We start from the raw sequence: 18,509 nt of genomic DNA, 5'->3' as shown, positions 1-18,509 counted from the left end.
TTAAATAGATAAAGTTATGTAAATAACATAGGCAGTAATATTTCATTTCTGGGTTCCTGCATGTCGGAGAAGAAGGTAATGAAGTAGTAGATAAGCATCTAATGATTTCATTGAAATTAATAGAGAGCTTCCGATTAGCAGAGAAAAAGGAAAAACAGTTATTAGGAAAGCAGTAATAATATTGCAAAACCAGTGAGACAAGGAGGGGAGGCAACAACCATGCAGGAGGAAGCAGCATCACGTGATCTTGACATCACTCTGTTTGAGTTAGTTTGCTGTGTGCTCGACTGGATTTGCTCTCATTTGTTTCGGGAAGTGTGAAAAGTTGTTTGGGCTTCGATCTATAAGAGCGTTTAATGCATATTTTGCGTTTGTAGGTTTTTGCTTATCGATATTTTGAGGCTGCAGGTTCAGTTCGTGGCTTCTAGGAGTTTTAAAGACTGATATTATAAAGGATGGGTCCGAAACAGAGCAGTCCGTCAGTGGGTGTCCGGGTCAGGTCTTTCTCCGGGTCCGATGTGAACGGGAACGAGCGAGCTGCAGTGTTGCGCTATTACGCGGGCGGTTCGACGGGTCAGATCGGGGAACGGGTCCAGTATTCATCACACAGACCCGGGCCATTCATCCAGAGCGCGATTATACCCACCAGCGGCCGGAGAGATGAGACTGACGGACAGAGAACACTGATGATCGGCTCTTTACCTGCACACCTGACGCCTCACATGCTGGGCGGTAAGAGCTGCCATTATACCACTCAAATCAAATGCAATAACATGTATGATTTAAAAACAAATATTATAATGAATATCAATACATTATTTATATATATATAAATAATGAATGCATTATATATGCCAAATATATAAATAATGTATTGATATTCATTATAATAGTTTTTTAATATATTGTAATATATTGCGAATACCTTGGCCTACTGATAAGCATTATAGTATGGATCTTTTTGACCTTATATGATTAAATGCTTGAACTTATCATAATTACAAGCTCATAGGGGTAAATTCAGGTTTATTTGATACACTTTTCCCAGTCATTTCAATGGCAAAAATTGAATGAATTCACCCTATGACATATTATAAGCTTATTGACCATTGGTTTTGATTATGATTTGGTTGTACAATGCCATCAATTATATCTTATTGGCCTAACATGGTTGTCAAACTTGTTTATGACCATATATTCAGTCATATGCATTAAAATATTATAATGAATCTTGTTGACATTTTATGATGAATTAATTATAATCACAAAGTCATGGATGTATTGTTATATATTATAATGTGGCTTATCAACCTTATCATTAGGTCATAGTGATGATATGTGATTATGATATGGTAATTTGATGATGCCAGTAAGTCCATGTAGGCCTATGCATTACATTTACATTAAAAAATATATATTTACAGTATACATAATGTATTATATTATATTATACTATACTATATTATATATTATAATGTACCTTATTGGTATTATGTGATTGCTAATTGTATCCAGTGTTATAATCACAAATGCATTATAATATAACGTATCTTATTGACCCTAGAGGAGCTTATCATAGTATGGTCATTAAAAATATATTTTATAATGTAGGATATAGATTTCTAATACATGTTTTTAAAGTTTTACAAGACCACCTTTGCGTGACTGAATGTTTCATGGCGTCTGTACATCATGTTTTGAACAGTCTGTGATCTAGAGCAGAACTGAATGCTGACTTGTTTTGTTGAGGATTTGTTATGGTAACGATAAACACAGACACTTCCTCATTCAATAATTAGAGAACATGGAAATGGATGGAGCATATTTCTTTATTATTGCTGATGTGTTTATGTTGGCTGAATGACTTTGAAACATATATAATATTATGAAAATAAAATAAATGATTACTTTTCTAAAAGGTTTGCCTGTTCAGATTAAGGTTGGGTCAAAAAGGTCCTAACTATAAAATGTAACTATAAAATGTTATATTTTTGTGACCTTTGAGTGGCAATAGATATCAAACCTTTATTGTGTTAAGTAGAAGGTTACAATGGTTATTTAATATAATCTGATAATGACAGAGTATATTAAATAAATCATTAATGAATTTTCCGGTCAATTTCTTGATAGTAGGTCAGATTGATTAGAATCCGAGGGAATTTTTGCTGATTGGGAAACAAACACACATGAACGTGAGAGAATCTGCATCAGTCATATACAGTAATGCATTGCTGTCCATTATTTGACAGTTATTGTATTTGTTAACAAGACATTTACGAGCCATAGTTCCTTGAAATCCTTCTTTATGAGTCGTGTTGGAAGTAACTGTGATCAAGTGTTGGGTTGCCAGCTTTTTGATTTGTGAGGCACAGTCTGACCTATAACGTACCTATTTTTCTATAAAGTAATTTTTAAAAGATTATTATTTTTAATTTTTGTTGCTATTGTAATTGCAGCATCAAACAGAAATGAAAAAACGTCTGGTTGAAATTTCTGGTTTCCTGAACACTGACACTTTCAGCACACTAACCTGACAAAGACACTTTTACTTTTCAGAAAATCAACCTACAAATGGTGTATTTACAGCAGAGATTGAAGCGACATTCTTCTGCACTTTATGTGTCAAATTAGAGTGTGAAGGTCAAAGTGCAAGAGGAATGTGTGTGTCATGTGTTCTCTGTCAATAATATGTGTTGCTGTGTGTGTTTTCAGTTCAGATCGTGAGCTTTAAGTGATTTTAAAAAAGAAATGAGAAAATTCAGACAATAGCAAAATTACAGAACCAAAACAGAATGTGCATGAACTAAATTGGATCGTTTTTTTTTTTTTTTTTAAAGCTTGTAGTTAATTCAGCCAAAATATTGTTGCTGACCAGTTAACACAATAGCATTGCCTTCAAAATCTACTAGCAGCCTAGCCTAACCAGCCTAATTTATTTTTATGCATTTTGAGTAAATACTGTGCAAAATATCTGATCTGGTGCTTAAGGTCGCTTAAGGTAAATTCTTTGAAGTTCGTAAGAATGTTCCTAAGTGCAATTCTTGAAAAATTCTCACATTTTTAAAGGTTAAAAGTATGTACGATTTTTTTATGTTAAAATGCATTCTCTTAACCCAGTTTACTGTTCATTCGTCTCAACCTCAGACGCAGAACACAACGAACTGTGATTGGTTGCTTTACATGTCAGTCAGACGGCCTCTGGGCTGCTATGGAGTCCAGACCCTCTGCCGTCAGTCTGAAGCTCTGGCTACACAAGACTAATTGTTCATTGACTACTAATAGTGTACCATTCATGGTTAGTCTTTTCAATTGTTTCCTCATTACACATATCAACACAGCTAGAAGTATTTCTAATATGTTAGACCTTTTATTGAAGCCTACTTTTACTTTGACATGCCTTAACAAGCACCTGTAAGAGCTGTGTTTGTGATGTCTGAGTTGTGGAAGGCTTTATTAATATGCTTTATTTTTGTTATAGGTGCTACTAGTGTTGCAGAAACTACATACTTCACCTTAAAGAGTTTTTTTTTTCTTAAGAAGAACATGACAGGTTTTGGTTTTATCTGATTGTACGGTGGTTCTTGCAGAAGACCAACCTGAACAACTCAATAAAAAAAAAATAAAAAAAATTGTGCTGCATGCAGATTACCCATAAAATTCATAATAACGTAAACTATTGTCGTGACTGACTTGATGGGAGTTCAGCACTTGCCATTGTTTTTTATGTGCACCAAACTTTTTTATGTGCATTAACTTGATACATTTTTTTATTTATTTTAAGTTTCTGTTTGAGATGTTACTGTACTTTTGTAGAGTGGTTACTGAATTGAATTTAGCATTAATATCACAGTTGTAATATTAATATTAAACTCACAGGGTTCCCTGTATAATTAAAGCATATTGTTGAGAGAGAGTTTTTTTCCTGTACTGTACATGTACTCTACCTGGTATATATCCAAATGAATCGATATTAAATCAAATTAAATCGAGATTGGAACTGAATCAAACCGCAATCTTGTGAATCAAAATCGAATTGAATTGTGAGATACGTGTCAATGCCCAGCCCGACACTAGACAGTGTTGTTTGGACAGCAGTAATCCTCAAGCAACCTTTGCCATCATAACTGAGGCATGTTTCAATGTGACCTTTAACCCCAAACATCAGCATAAAGTTCCCTTGTAGACCTTGATTCCTGTAGGCTACAAACACATAAACACACACAGCTGTCCTGTTAAGTGTGTTTGTGTCTGTAATCTTGAGATGCCGCTGTGTGTCTGAAGATGCCTTCCCATGAATACACAGCTGACCTGTTTTTTTGTTTTGTCAGTGCATGATAAACAGGTGTGTGTGTGTGTGTGTGTGTGTGTGTGTGTGTGTGTGTGTGTGTGTGTGTGTGTGTGTGTGTGTGTGTGTGTGTGTGTGTGTGTGTGTGTGTGTGTGTGTGTATGTGTGTGTGTGTGTGTGTATAGTTACCTTTATAAGGACCAGTTTGAATTTTAGACCATTGAAGTGAGGAACCTTTTGGCCGTTCCTCACTTTCTGTCACTCCTAAAGGGCTATTTGAGGGTTAAGACTTGGTTTTAGGGTTAAGGTTAGCATTAGGTTAAGGGCTAGGCACTTAGTTGTGATGTTTAAGGTAAGGGTAAGGGGCTAGGGATTGCATTATATCAATGAATGTCCTCAAAAAGATATGTGTGTGTGTTGTAACCCAGCATTCACAAGAGTTTAGACTCTCTCAGTAATAACATTTGTCTGCTTATCTAGTTAGTGATTTACAGGTCAATGCATAAATGATTTCTCACTTAAGCCCGAGTCTTGCAAAGAAGCGGCAAACATGTTCAACACATGAGTTAAACTATCAAAACTGCTGCAAATCTCTACAAAATGCACTGAATTTGTTACGTTTGTGTAGTGCTCAGATTTACTGTGCATGCACATCAGAAATGCATTATAATTAATGATATGATTCTAGCTTAATTCTCTGTATTGTGTTCTGTTGCATAATTATATGCATAAATATAAGCATATCTTGATGAGTATATTGGGTCTTTCATGCACAGAAGTATACACAATCTTTTACACACAGAGATCCAACGAATACTTGTATTGAAAGTGTGAGTGTATTGCATGAGAAAAAAATTAAGGTTTACTGAGTTTCAGTGACAATAAACTACTATAATGTTGAAAATTAGGTATAATAATGCAATAGGGGGATATATGTGTGTCCTGATAATGCCAAATGTCTTATTTTACCTGTAAAAGTGACCTGTGTTATTTTAAATATGTAGTGAGTGATCTAACGTATATGTGTCTGACATAATTCTGTATTTTCAGCTTCAGAATCGTGAATGTTTTTATTCTGGTGTCATATTGCCCTGAACATTGAGGATCAGGAGTCCACCCCTGATGTAGCCGAATACCAAATTTAGCATTTTAATCAACAGTATGTTTTTGTTAACTTTTTACCATACGTCTTGGAACTAATAACAAAAAACAGAACTTTATTTTGCCTTAAATGTTTCGTGATTGTATCGTATCGTGACGAGTGTATCATTACACCCCTATATCAGACCTTTGTCTGCAGAGGTTTCATTGTAATCATAATGAAGTTCATTTGAAATCCTGCTTTACAGTCATTCAGCCATGTGCAGCTCAAGCACGTGTTGTGGATTTTATGTATCAGATATTGTTCATGTTGTGTTGATAACCCAGTGATGCACATTACAGTAAATTGACTCACAGACAAGATTACAACATTTCCAAAATGGCTTTTTATAGCCTTGTAATCTTATAATTGCTGTTCACTGAGAGGAAGTAAATAAATAGGTTTTGTTATCTTTCAGCTGACCTGTATAATGTAGAGGACATCAATCATACAAACATGGCAATGGTTAAGAATGAGTTTTGTCTGTTCTGTTTGTTTCAGTTGGATTTGACTGTCCCATCTGCTCAAAGTATGTCTCCTCTGATGAAATAGATGTTCACTTGCCCATGTGTTTTTCCAAACACAGACTTAATTATAACGGTGAGATAAAACCTTCATTGTCACACTATATATATCATTGACCTGTTTACTTAATCATATTTCATGCTGGACTGGCTTGTTTCTGTCCTCCACAGTCTGTTAAAGCTCATTTGTTTAGTTGTTAACAGCGCCCTCATGTGTCATCTTCTGACTCCTGCTGCTCTCAGCTTCTCTGATGCTGATAGTGATGTGGTGATGTTTATCTCTCTCTGTAGATGATGTTTTATCCCAGGACTCTGGTGAGTGTGCGATATGTCTGGATGACATGATTCAGGGCGACACCATCGCTCGACTGCCCTGTCTCTGCATATACCACAAAGGGTATGAGAAACATTCACTAACACACAGTGTGTGAGTTATACATTGACTTGAAGGTTTTTTTTTCAGCTTACATAGTTTATGTAGGCTAATGCATGCGTTAACCAAGTTAATCAAATTTAATTCAAATAGATCTAATTTATTCAACAAAAATATGGAGTTAATCACCAAGGAAAAATATGCCTTATAAAAAGGCCACTGCATTTGCTTTTAATTTATTACTAACATAAACTGTACATGGATAAGTAAGATCATGGATCAAATACAGCTGCCTGTATTTGTGAGTAGTGGAGATTTGCTTCTTATACAATGATATAATATTGGTATGTAAAATTTAGAAAACAACAAAAGAAAATGTTTAAAAACATTTCTTTTTTCTTTGATACATCATCTCAGAATGTAAAATTATAATAAAGTGTTCCTAACCATTTCACCGATAAAAGGATGATCAAGAAAGAACGCGCTCACATAGTTAAACATAGTCTTTTTGTTAATCTACCCGAGGCAAACTTTCGTTTAAAAGCATAATTAGGATGGAAATGCCACTTTTAAGTTTGACCGTATTTTTGTTTTCAGTCAATTTGCCTTTTGAATGGGAGTGCTTGAGGCACGACTATGATAGCATCAAAATCACTATTTTTAAAACACTAATGCGGCTCGACACAACATGAAACTGTGCTGGAAGTCTCACCAGGGGCTCTACACATGAACTCCAGCATTGACAACATTGTTTGTGTTCACAGAGTTTACTAAAAATAAAGATTTTGAACAACTCACTGTAGCTGTGTCCGCCGGCATTTTGACAATCAAAAATAGTCGATCTCAATCTAGTTTTAATTAACAGTATTTTATCATTTATGATTCATTCACACGCAAAACATAAACCTATAGGTAAACCACCATTTAACAAAATAAACATTTCATTTTGATGAACTGTGTGGGAAATCCATGGAATACACTTATATTTAGATTAAAAACACTTTTTTTCCCCAGAAAAATTTATCTCTTGAACACTTACTGTATCTTAATGTCTCTGGTTGAATGTGCTGTATTTCCCCGCATTTTGTCCTGCTCAACATGATCATGCATTGCCAATGGTATGACACATTTTAGGGGTGGTCAAATTTATATATTTATTTATATTGACATTATTAGTATGATTTTTGATACATAGCTATGTGAATTATTCAGTTTCCAATATTAAAAGGACAGACCCCGCCTTACACACACACATCTTAGGCTTGTTTGAGATGCGCCTCGCCTCGCCTGAAATGTATGCGAGAGTAGGCGGCTGCAGTGAGGGGAGGAATGAAAAAAGCGCAGGCAAGCCGGACAGATCTCTCTTCTCGCAGTGGATCTGACACCTGCGAGATCAAAGACAGATATCGCGGGATTCACCGGATTCACGCTCGTGCACAGTGTTGCTAATAAACTGAATGGAATTTAAGTTCTGTTGCTTTTATATGAAAATAAATATAATGAACAAGACACCCAAAGTAGCATACTTATTTAATTCCATTCCAAATACATGTTTATCAGTCTTTTTTCTTGTGTGTTTTTTTTCTTTTCTTTTTTTTTTTAATAGAAATTACATTGCATAACCCATAGAGATCGCACTGAGGTAGTTTGGGAATATTACCACATAACGTACACATAAAACATGATATCAGAGTTTTAAAATCAAACATTTTAAATAAGAGCAATACATCACGGTTGTTTAAACCAATGAATATCAAGCTGTGTCGTCAGCAAGTCGTTTCCCATCATGCTTCTGATCAGCGCAGTCGGTGGAGAGCAACTGCGCTCGACTGCAGAATCCGACAGGTGCACCTTGCGCTCGCGAGAGATTTTTGACATACGTCAGCATGACATCAGAGCAAGGCGGACCGCACTCGGACACATTTCTAACCGGCATGCATCTCGCGCTGATCACCGGTGATCGATTCTGCGCAGATTTTCCTCATCTCAAACAAGCCTCTTGTTCCCCTTCGAGGGAACTCGCACTGCGTCGTCGTCGTGACGACACTTTGGGGAACGCCCCCAGCGTAGCGCATCTGAAGTATGAATGAAATCTGTCCAATCCTGATTGGCGCTGCGTCATGACGTAGTAGATGACGGCATAACCGGAAGATACAAAGGGACGCCGGCACAAACACATGTTAGCTTTTTGCTCTTCAGCAAAGCGCTCTGTGTGAGACTGTTTGTCCTATTTGGTGTTGTTTGTCCTATAAGAATTGTCCCAAATAACGTCTGCATTGCAATATAGAATCTAGTGGCTCGGATCTCGCGTTTGCCGAGGCAGCGCGTAGGTTGCGGGTCTACTGTGCAATAAGATTCTGTGACTCGCGTTGCCGAGGCAGCGCGTAGTTTAAAGGTCTGCAGTGCAATACAGAATCTTTAGTGGCTCGGATCTCGCGTTTGCCGAGGCAGCGCGTAGATTACGGGTTTACTCTGCTTAACGATTCTGTGACTGATCTCGCGTTTGCCGAGGCAGCGCGTAGATTATGTCTGCATTGCAATACAGAATCTATAGCTCGGGTCTCGCGCTTGCCGAGGCAGCGCGTAGATTACGGGGCTACTCTGCAATAAAGATTCTGTGTGGGTGCGAGGCATGCACAGTCAGCTCCTGAGGGTGCTGGCTGTGTGTTCATTGAGAAATATCTTGACGCACACAGCCGTGCGTTCCGGGTGTTTCAGCCTCGCGCCCGTTGGCTTTCTTCTCGAGAGATGAAAGCCAAATATATTGTGAACGACTCGAATCTCGCGTTTGCCGAGGCAGCGCGTAGATTACGAGTCTGCTATAAAAGGGACACACACGATCTGTGAAATAATACTGTTTGGGTGCGAGGCATTCACAGTCAGCTCCTGAGGGGGCTGGCAGTGTTCATTGAGAAATATCTCGGCGCGCGTGCATAGAAAAAAGCCGTGCGCTGTCGGATGTTTCAACCTCGCAATTGTTGACTTTCTTCTCGAGGGATGAAAGCCGATATATTGTGACCGACGGCTCGAATCTCACGTTTGCCGAGGCAGCGCGTAGATTACGAAACCGTTTAAATAAATATTAAACTAAACAAACAGTATTGTCTGGTGATTATGGCTGCATTTAATTCTTAATGGAATTAAAATTATGGAATATTATCTGACTTTGAGAAGTTAGATATTTTAATTCAGCCTACCATCCAGACCGTGTTTCACTTATCTAGTGTTTTTGGCTGCATTTAATTTTGAGGAATTAAAATGTTGAGCCTCGCACCGACAGGTGCAAAAAGGAGTGTCGCCTCCCGCGCCCCTCCCGAGGGAGCCTGGCAAAGGAGACGGCGCTCTTGCGGCAAGCCTTCTGAGCCTAAGGTCGATCTGAGGACCGACGCCCTGCATACTGTAGAGCTGGGTTACAGACTGCAGTTCAGCTCCCCTCCCCCGAAGTTCAACGGGGTGGTCTGGACTGTGGTCGGCTCAGAGCAGGTTCGGGTTATGGAACAGGAAGTTCAATCCCTGTTGGTAAAAGAGGCCATAGAACGTGTTCCTCTGCCACACAGGGAGTCCGGGTTCTACAGCCGGTACTTCATAGTTCCCAAGAAGGATGGGGGGTTGCGTCCAATAATAGATCTCAGGCACTTGAATCGTTCTCTGAGGAGATTCAGGTTCAAGATGCTCACAATTCCAGCCATCGTGAGTCAGATCCAGTTCGAGGACTGGTTCATCACGATAGATCTAAAGGACGCATACTTCCATATATCCATCCTTCCATGTCACAGGAAGTTCCTGAGGTTCGCTTTCGGGGGCGAAGCGTACCAATATCGGGTTCTTCCCTTTGGCCTAGCTCTTTCCCCTCGCACCTTCACCAAGTGCATGGATGCAGCACTGGCTCCGCTGAGACTCCAGGGCATTCGTGTACTCAATTATATCGACGACTGGCTAATATTAGCCAATTCGTACGATATGGCAGTTCGACTTCGAGATGTCGTTCTGGCTCATATCAGGTGCTTGGGGCTGAGACTCAACACGAAGAAAAGCGTGTTGACGCCCTCCCAGAGGACTACGTTCCTGGGAGTGGTATGGGACTCCACGACGATGCGGGCACAAATGTCTCCTGCTCGGGTGGGTTCCATACAGGCGATGGTCTCCAGAGTAAAGCTAGGCCACAACCTCACTGTAAAGCAGTTTCAGATACTGCTGGGGCACATGGCAGCAGCGTCCAACGTCATACCTTTTGGCCTGCTACACATGAGACCCCTACAGTGGTGGTTGAGAGCCAAGGGGTTTTCCCCGAGGGGAAATCCGTTCCGTATGATCAGAGTAACGCGCAGATGCCTTCGTTCTCTCGTCATATGGAGGAAACCTTGGTTCCTGTCCCAGGGACCAGTGCTGGGAGCATCATGTTGCCGGAAAACCATTTCAACAGATGCCTCCCTCACTGGTTGGGGCGCGGTCATGGACGGCCGCTTTGCGAGAGGTCTGTGGGAGACCCGGCATTCTTCCTGGCACATCAACTGCCTGGAAATGCTGGCGGTCTACAAAGCTCTGAGGAGCTTTTTCCCAGACCTCCGCGGCCACCATGTCCTGATACGCTCGGACAACACTTCTGTAGTCGCGTATCTGAATCATCAGGGGGGTCTGAGGTCGCACCCTCTATGCAGACTGGCACACCAGATCCTCCTGTGGTCCCAGGGGAAACTGTCGTCTCTCAGAGCGATGTACGTCCCCGGGGACCAAAATCAGGGAGCAGACGTCCTGTCGAGGCAGGGGCTGAGGCCCGGGGAGTGGCGTCTCCACCCAGAGGTGGTGGAAGCCATGTGCATGAGATTCGGCCCAGTGGAAGTGGATCTTTTCGCGTCTCAAGAGACGTCCCACTGTCCACTGTGGTTCTCTCTCAGGCATCCAGCTCCGCTGGGGCTGGATGCCATGATGCAGACGTGGCCGAGGCTGCGTCTGTACGCATTTCCCCCGATCGCTCTGCTCCCGGGAGTCTTGGAGCGGGTCCGCCGAGAGGGGATCAGCCTACTCTTAGTAGCACCCCTCTGGCCAACCCGGGTATGGTTCTCGGACATTGTAGCTCTGCTGGACGTCCTTCCGTGGCAGATCTCTCTGAGGAGGGAACTGCTGTCGCAGGCAGGGGGCACAATATTTCACCCCCGGCCAGAGCTGTGGAACCTCTGGGTCTGGCCCCTGAGGGGGCTCGGTACCTAGAGGCTGGCCTGTCAGCAGATGTTGTCGAGACCTTACTCAGCTCCAGGGCTCCTTCTACCAGGAGACTGTACAGCCTGAAGTGGAATGTGTTTTCCACTTGGTGTAGAGAGCGTGAGGTGGACCCAGTTAACTGCCCAGTGGCTTCAGTGCTGGAGTTCCTCCAAGATCGCTTCTCCGCCGGTCTAACCCCGTCCACACTTAAGGTGTATGTGGCTGCCATTGCGGCTTTCCACTCGCCTGTAGGTGATGGGCCTTTGGGGAAGCACCATCTGGTTGTACGTTTCCTCCGTGGGGTTCGGAGGATGAGGCCTGCGGCTCGCTCCAGAGTCCCAACCTGGGACCTGGCAGTGGTACTTGAGGGGTTGGCTGAGGCCCCCTTCGAGCCACTGGAGTCGGCTGAGGCAAAGAACCTAACCCTTAAGGTGGCCTTTCTCCTGGCTATCACCTCTCTGAGGAGAGTGGGGGATCTCCAGGCCTTGGCTATAATGCCAACTTGCCTGGAGTTTGCCCCCGGCGGAGTTAAGGCCATCTTACATCCTAGACCGGTCTATGTGCCCAAGGTGCCATCTAATGTGGCACGTCAGTGGTTCTTCAGGCCTTCCATCCTCCACCTCACGCGACGGCGGAAGAGGGGAGACTTCACCTGCTCTGCCCAGTCAGAGCCCTGAGAGTGTACCTTGAGAGGTCCTCTCAGCTGAGGAAGTCAGACCAGTTGTTGGTGTGCTTTGGTTCACCCAAGAAAGGGCTGCCTGCATCCAAACAGACAATCAGTAATTGGATTGTCCAGGCTATAGCCACGGCTTATCAGGTGCGCAATCTGCCTTCACCTATGGCCGTGAGGGCTCATTCTACCAGGAGCATGGCCTCCTCGGTAGCCCTCCTTTCTGGAGCCTCGCTTCAGGATATTTGCGAGGCGGCCGGGTGGGCCACCCCGCACACCTTCATATGTTTCTACAGTCTGCAACTCCCTGTGACGCCTGGCGCCAGAGTGCTCGCGTCCTAAGTGTGCCTGGTCTTCCAGCTTCATACTAGGGCGGGCGTGATTACGGTGTGGCATAGTGGGCATTACGTTCCCCAAAGTGTCGTCACGACGACAACGCAGTGCGAGTTCCCTCGAAGGGGAATGTCTCGGGTTACGACTGTAACCCTTGTTCCCCGAGAAGGGAACGAGACACTGCGTCTCGTCGCCACACCTATCACGGGCAGAGCGCTTGCTTCATCGCAAAGGAGCTAACATGTGTTTGTGCCGGCGTCCCTTTGTATCTTCCGGTTATGCCGTCATCTACTACGTCATGACGCAGCACCAATCAGGACTGGACAGATTTCATTCATACTTCAGATGCGCTACGCTGGGGGCGTTCCCCAAAGTGTCGTCACGACGACGACGCAGTGTCTCGTTCCCTTCTCGGGGAACAAGGGTTACAGTCGTAACCCGAGACGTTTTGATGTCCAGGGGGTTTAAAGTCTTATTTAGGGGGTTGGAGCCCCCAAACTCAAACCCCCCCCAGTCATACACACACACATACTGTACATGCTGTTGTCTGTGTCTGTGGAAATCATCTCATCTTCTGCTCCTGCAGGTGTATTGATGGATGGTTCGAGGTCAACAGGTCGTGTCCAGAACATCCCACAGATTTACATTCAAACAGGTCAGATGTTACACACTTTACAGTACACTGATAAAATGATTTCAGATTATACAAATCCAAAGTTTTTGTTCTCATAACTATTAGAAATAGTTATGCTATTTTCTAATTCAGTAATTAAAAAAATGTCATTGTTGCATGCCCAGTACTCTATTCATACCACATTCCACACAAAACTATGTATTTTTACTCCTGCAGATATTTCCAGTAAAGAAGAGCAGCAGAAAAGAGCTCAGCTGATATTTTCTCCAGGATCTGAGCAGCTTTGACACTAGATGATGAATCCATCACCATCTGAGACCTTTAATATGGACCTAAAACCTGCTGTGCCAAAACTGAAATAAGGAATGCATAATTAGCTTTACACAGTTCTATTATCGGACCTGAAGGCTGTTTAACAGTAATCCCAGTAAACCCATGAAGCTCTTCAGAGATCAGATGGTGGACTACAGTATTACTGCTTCACGTCCAGAAGAACATAGTGTTTCATGATCAATAACCACATAAAAAGATCTATTTTTTTCCAAAAGATCTTTCTGGGAATCTGTTGTTACCCAAAGGAATAGTTTTGTTTTTATAGAAAATACACAGCTATTGAAGAAAATGAATGAAAGAATGTCAGGAAAACCAACAACATGAAAGATTAATTAATTTTTTGTACACTTTTATTTTTTTTAAATTACTTATAAGAAATTGAGCTTTTAATGGTTATTTGTGTTTAATTATATGTTTTTAACAAATGCTGTTTTTTTTTGCAATGTGTTGTACATACTTGTGATGAACAAAATAATATTTAATAATCTATAATATTCCCATGAGTTATCTCTTCAAGCATAAATTCATCATTATAAATTAAAAGGGCTCTAGGATGTACAGATGTCTGTCCTGTTCTGCTTTGTGTTTGAATGAATTATTCCATCCGTTTCTGTATCTTTTCACATAATTTTACAGGTGTCTACAAAATTATGCAGGGTGGTTGGAATTAGCAGTAGCCTACTAGGCCTATATAAAAAAATGACAACATCAAATGAGAAGACCATCTCGTTTGCCTACTGTTTACTGTTCCCGCGCAGGAATGTAATGTTTAAAATTTCGCGCTCAATTTCCATTGCAATCCCAAAGCTTTCCCAAACCCATCAAGAGAAAACGCCTACCAAAACATTCACTGTTTGAATGTGATGTTATAAAAAAAAAAAGTTATAAAATGTAAAAAATCGTATTAGTGTTGTTGATCGATGCTTTTAACCACTGCCCTGCAAAATCCAGTAGCCTACCAACAGTGTCAATATTCTTAAAGGTATTGTCATATTAATTATGCCCAGATCTAGGCCTACTTGTGAGATTGAGAACTTGAATTATTGCTCCCTCAAATCACTGGGCAGCGAGAACTTAGTTTTGGAAAGATTTCAAATATGATACTGTAATAAAAAACGCATTTGTCACACTAGTAATACAACATTTGTCTCCTAAACTTGTCTTTATCAACCCCATTCTTTGCCAATATACGTATAATGTTGAATATTTAAATGATTGATTGCTTATCATTCAAAACTGGTGATAAACTGGTGATAAGATGATTGATTGCTTATCAAAACTCACCGTGAGTTAATCTCTCATTACCGCTCTTTGTGTGATCTGGATTAACGGTCACCCAGGTTTTTTCTTGCCGACAAAACACGAAAGTGAAAGTAGATTCAATGTTTCTGCTGTGAAAAAAATACTTTTTTCACAGCACTATTTTGTATTTTATTTAAATACATTTGATGAGTAAGTATTTGTTATTTGTAATTAAATACTTTTTGATGTATTTGTGCCCATCTCTGGTTAAAGGTTGTCAGAAGAACTGCTCCTGTGCAAAGAGGGCAATTGCATGCTAGGATGCCGTTGCCAGGGGTTGGCAACCAAATGTAGTAGGATACAACATTATTACAGATTAGTTGTCACCCTAAATTGTAATCTGTTTGTCTGTTTCATTAGTCGTTTTTTTTTTATTTATTTTTTTATACAAATTGCTACTTACTGTAACAGTTTTAATCAGTAAATACTTTTAAACCTACTCCATGTGTTATAGTCTTTCAACATTTAGTTGTCAGTACCTTTGTCTCACACTCCAAACACCTGGATTGAACAGTAACCAGCCTAACCCAAAATCCTCAAATCCTTTTATTTTTTTTATTTTGATAGAATAAATAAAGCTATCCCACTTGTGAAAGAATATTAGAAATACTAGACATTGCAATACAAATAATAGATATTGCATAAATATGCAAACGATATACTGTACACACAGAAACAGAACAGTATACAACTAACACCAGTTAATGGTAAACTTCTTTCTTGGATCTTGTTTGAATTGACAGGCTATTATAGGCTTGAAATTGAATTCCCTCTAAATGTGTTATGGGCCATGAGGACTGTCTGGTTAGTGAAAATGATCAAAATATGATTTCATCTAGTAAAAGTTAACTTCACATGGTAATTTGTTTATTTTAACAACAACAAAGGGAAAAGAACCGATTACAAATGGAATGTTCAAATTTTATTTTATTTTTTTTTGCCTATTTGAATTAAGAGGCATTGTTAACTCTTACATTCTAATTACATGTACAATCAAGGCATCAGACGAAAGATTATCTTCCACTCTTTCTAAAGGTGTGCTCAGTTTGTTTCTTGCATAAAGTATCAGGGAGATATGGCTCAGGATTCATGAATATAATTAAACCTTTTTAGCATGTTTGGGTGATTCCGGGGAGTTAGAGCAGAATTTGAGGTAACATTGTTTTGACCCTAATTACAAGTTTCCAGCAGCTTGTTGACCGGGTTGTCCACCCAGGTTGTGATCCTCAGACATCATAGATTTCATTTTTATATGACAACCTTTTACAGCAGCCCATGTCTGATTTCCTAAAAAACAGGTGTTTTGCCCCCTGGGTATAACATGGGGTGATTGTTTTAATATGAATAATAAAGGTATTTTAATGTTTGTATTTTCAGCTCTATGGAGCCCATTTCTTGCTCTTGTTGTATTTGTTTTGGTTTGGTTTGGTTTGGTTTGGTTTGGTTTGTTTGTTTGTTTGTTTGTTTTGGGTATATTGTCTAGTCCGCCCGGGCGCTTGAGCTGGTGATCGGGCCCAAAAGAAATGGGAAAGGCCCTTGGGGCAGACTAGTTTTCTTTTCTTTTTTTTTGTTTGTTTGTATATTGTTTGTTCCCCCACTATTTATTACTGCAGCATGAGGATGCTACAGGTCTAGTGTTTGAACAGAGGAGCTATTTTTGCATGTATTTTACTTTGAATTAACTGAGTGATTCACAAGTTTTTGTTTAATGAATTTAACTTATGGGTTTCTTTGATTTCTTTTTGCTTTGTGGTGTAAAGGCTCCTTCTGTTCAGTTAGTTTGTGATGAAAGCATCCTCGTGTGTGAGATATATCTTTGTGTAAGCCAAAAATAAATCTTGGGTATTTTTCTATATAATGAACCTGAGTCGTGCTTTGTCTATTTAAGGGTGGGTCATGTAACATCTTAATTTTCGGTAGTTTGTCGATAGCCTAATAAACCCTCAACGTAGACGTGGAAAGAAAATAAGTAGGCGAGATGTTCAGAAGAACGCAAGAGCTAAACTTCTACAAGCTCAATAACATCCACAGAAAAAAGTAAGAAAAATAGTCGGAAAACTTTGCCCATTAATTAGATGTGCAAGGCAAGCAGGCAAGTTTTCGGGTTGTATGGACAATTAAAAATCTGAACATTCACGTTGCACTTTTGTGCGGTGGACTTTCAGCGAGTTAAAACATTTATTTTTTAAAGAGCCGTTTGTGAGCCAAAAGAGTCAGCTCTTTTGCAGTTTTTTTGCAATTTGCGCACTTTTTCTCTTTTTAATTTTGATTACGCGGGGTTAAATGTAACATGGACCTTTTACATGTAAAAGGTCCGTGTTACATTTTAACCCCGCGTTAGGTTGTGCCCCACGCTCCCCTATATTAAGTTAGCCTGGGTTTCCCCATGCTGCCTTGAGCACAGCGCGATTTTATTCACGCTGCTAGGCAGTCTGGATACATGGACCAGATTTTCCCCTCAAATAGGCAAACCTGGCAATAAACATTTTTGTAAGTGTGTCTATAATGTGATAGTCTAAACTGATTTTATTTCGGGTGTGGGTCGGGTGTCGGTTCTATTTTAAGCGGGTCGGGTCGGGTGCAGATTTTAATTAGTGCTGCTGTCGGGAAACGGGTCGGGTGCTGTTTTAAAGGAGTCATAACCTAGAATTACCTTGGATACCTACTGCTATATTATAGTCTTTCAGGCCCTTCTAAAAAAGAAAAGTGGAAAAAAAATAAACACAGAGCTCCTCAGACCCTTATTTCTGAAGGCATTATTGTCTCGCGAGATCTGATGCGATATTTTGGCTGTCGTGGACGGTCATTTTAATAATGCAAATGAGGGGCACGTTGATTGGTGGCAGGAAGGAAGGGGGTTGACACCGCAGGTAACGCTTTAGCATATCATTCCAAAATGACATCATGGCGCAAGTTATGAATGAACCCGACCTGGCCGCGACCGGCTTCCCGGCCAGTGTATATTCTTTAGGCAAACAATATACAATAGCCGAATTCATGATGATCTAAGTCATTTGTTGTTTGCAAAGTAACGTTAGCAGCCATTCCCCATGTTTACCTTGAAGCTAATACTCCCGCTAGCATACAATAGCCGCATTAGCAGTTAGCTGCTGTTTGTTAACGTTACACACAGTAGAGCAATAAAAACTCAGTATTACTCTTTCAATTTCAGGCAAGTCTCTGATGGTTGGAATTGCACCTTTTTCCAAACAGAGCTTCGATGCCAACTTCGCCTGATATTGCCCCAAATTTGTGTATGATTCCTGTGTGAAATGTTTAGCGCAGACTCCTAACGATAAGCCAATTGAAAGGGTTGTTGGGACAGCGTCATTAAAAATGAATTTCATCCACTGGTCCCTGAGAGTTTGGTCCGTTTTTGGTAGAGAAAACACATTTACATGTTGTTTATGGCAGTCAACCACAGAGCAACTCAGGTGTGTACTCGTTTCTCCATCTTTCTCGAACTGAATATGAGGGGGAGAGGGGCAGGCTTCCCGCGGCATTGGTTTGCGGTGTCCATATATGGTATATCCTGCCCTGTCATGACGTCAAGACGGGGCTGAAATCAAAATCTCGTATTAGAGTGCGCGTGCACGCGCGCTGGTTTATTTACCCTGAGGTAAACAAACGCTTCACTTTTAAATATCGGCTTCCCGGCCAGTGTATAATCGTTAGGCAATCATAACATACATTGTTCTTCCTGCTCAGCTACTGT

At 40.7% G+C, this 18,509-nt stretch overlaps 1 protein-coding gene across 1 annotated transcript; it reads left to right on the top strand.

Annotated features, from left to right (window-relative positions):
- The first annotated feature begins 191 nt into the window (after positions 1-191).
- znrf2a (zinc and ring finger 2a) lies at positions 192-14,644 on the top strand. Its single transcript, XM_081376852.1, has 5 exons — positions 192-732; positions 5,928-6,026; positions 6,242-6,347; positions 13,112-13,180; positions 13,376-14,644. The coding sequence occupies exons 1-5, from the start codon at positions 456-458 to the stop codon at positions 13,386-13,388; spliced, it is 564 nt and encodes a 187-aa protein (XP_081232978.1). The 5' UTR covers positions 192-455; the 3' UTR covers positions 13,389-14,644.
- Positions 14,645-18,509: the final 3,865 nt, after the last annotated feature.

Source organism: Scardinius erythrophthalmus, assembly GCF_964197995.2.
Source record: "Scardinius erythrophthalmus genome assembly, chromosome: 10".
Classification (NCBI taxonomy): Eukaryota; Metazoa; Chordata; class Actinopteri; order Cypriniformes; family Leuciscidae; genus Scardinius; species Scardinius erythrophthalmus.
Note: the sequence above shows the minus strand (reverse complement) of the source record. Positions and strands in the feature narration are given on the sequence as shown.

Coding starts and splice junctions, on each gene's coding strand:
- znrf2a (XM_081376852.1), top strand. CDS start 456: ATGGGTCCGAAACAGAGCAGTCCGTCAGTGGGTGTCCGGGTCAGGTCT. Junction 6,027..6,241: donor ACACAGACTTAATTATAACG/GTGAGATAAAAC, acceptor CTCTCTCTGTAG/ATGATGTTTTATCCCAGGAC. Junction 6,348..13,111: donor CTCTGCATATACCACAAAGG/GTATGAGAAACA, acceptor CTGCTCCTGCAG/GTGTATTGATGGATGGTTCG.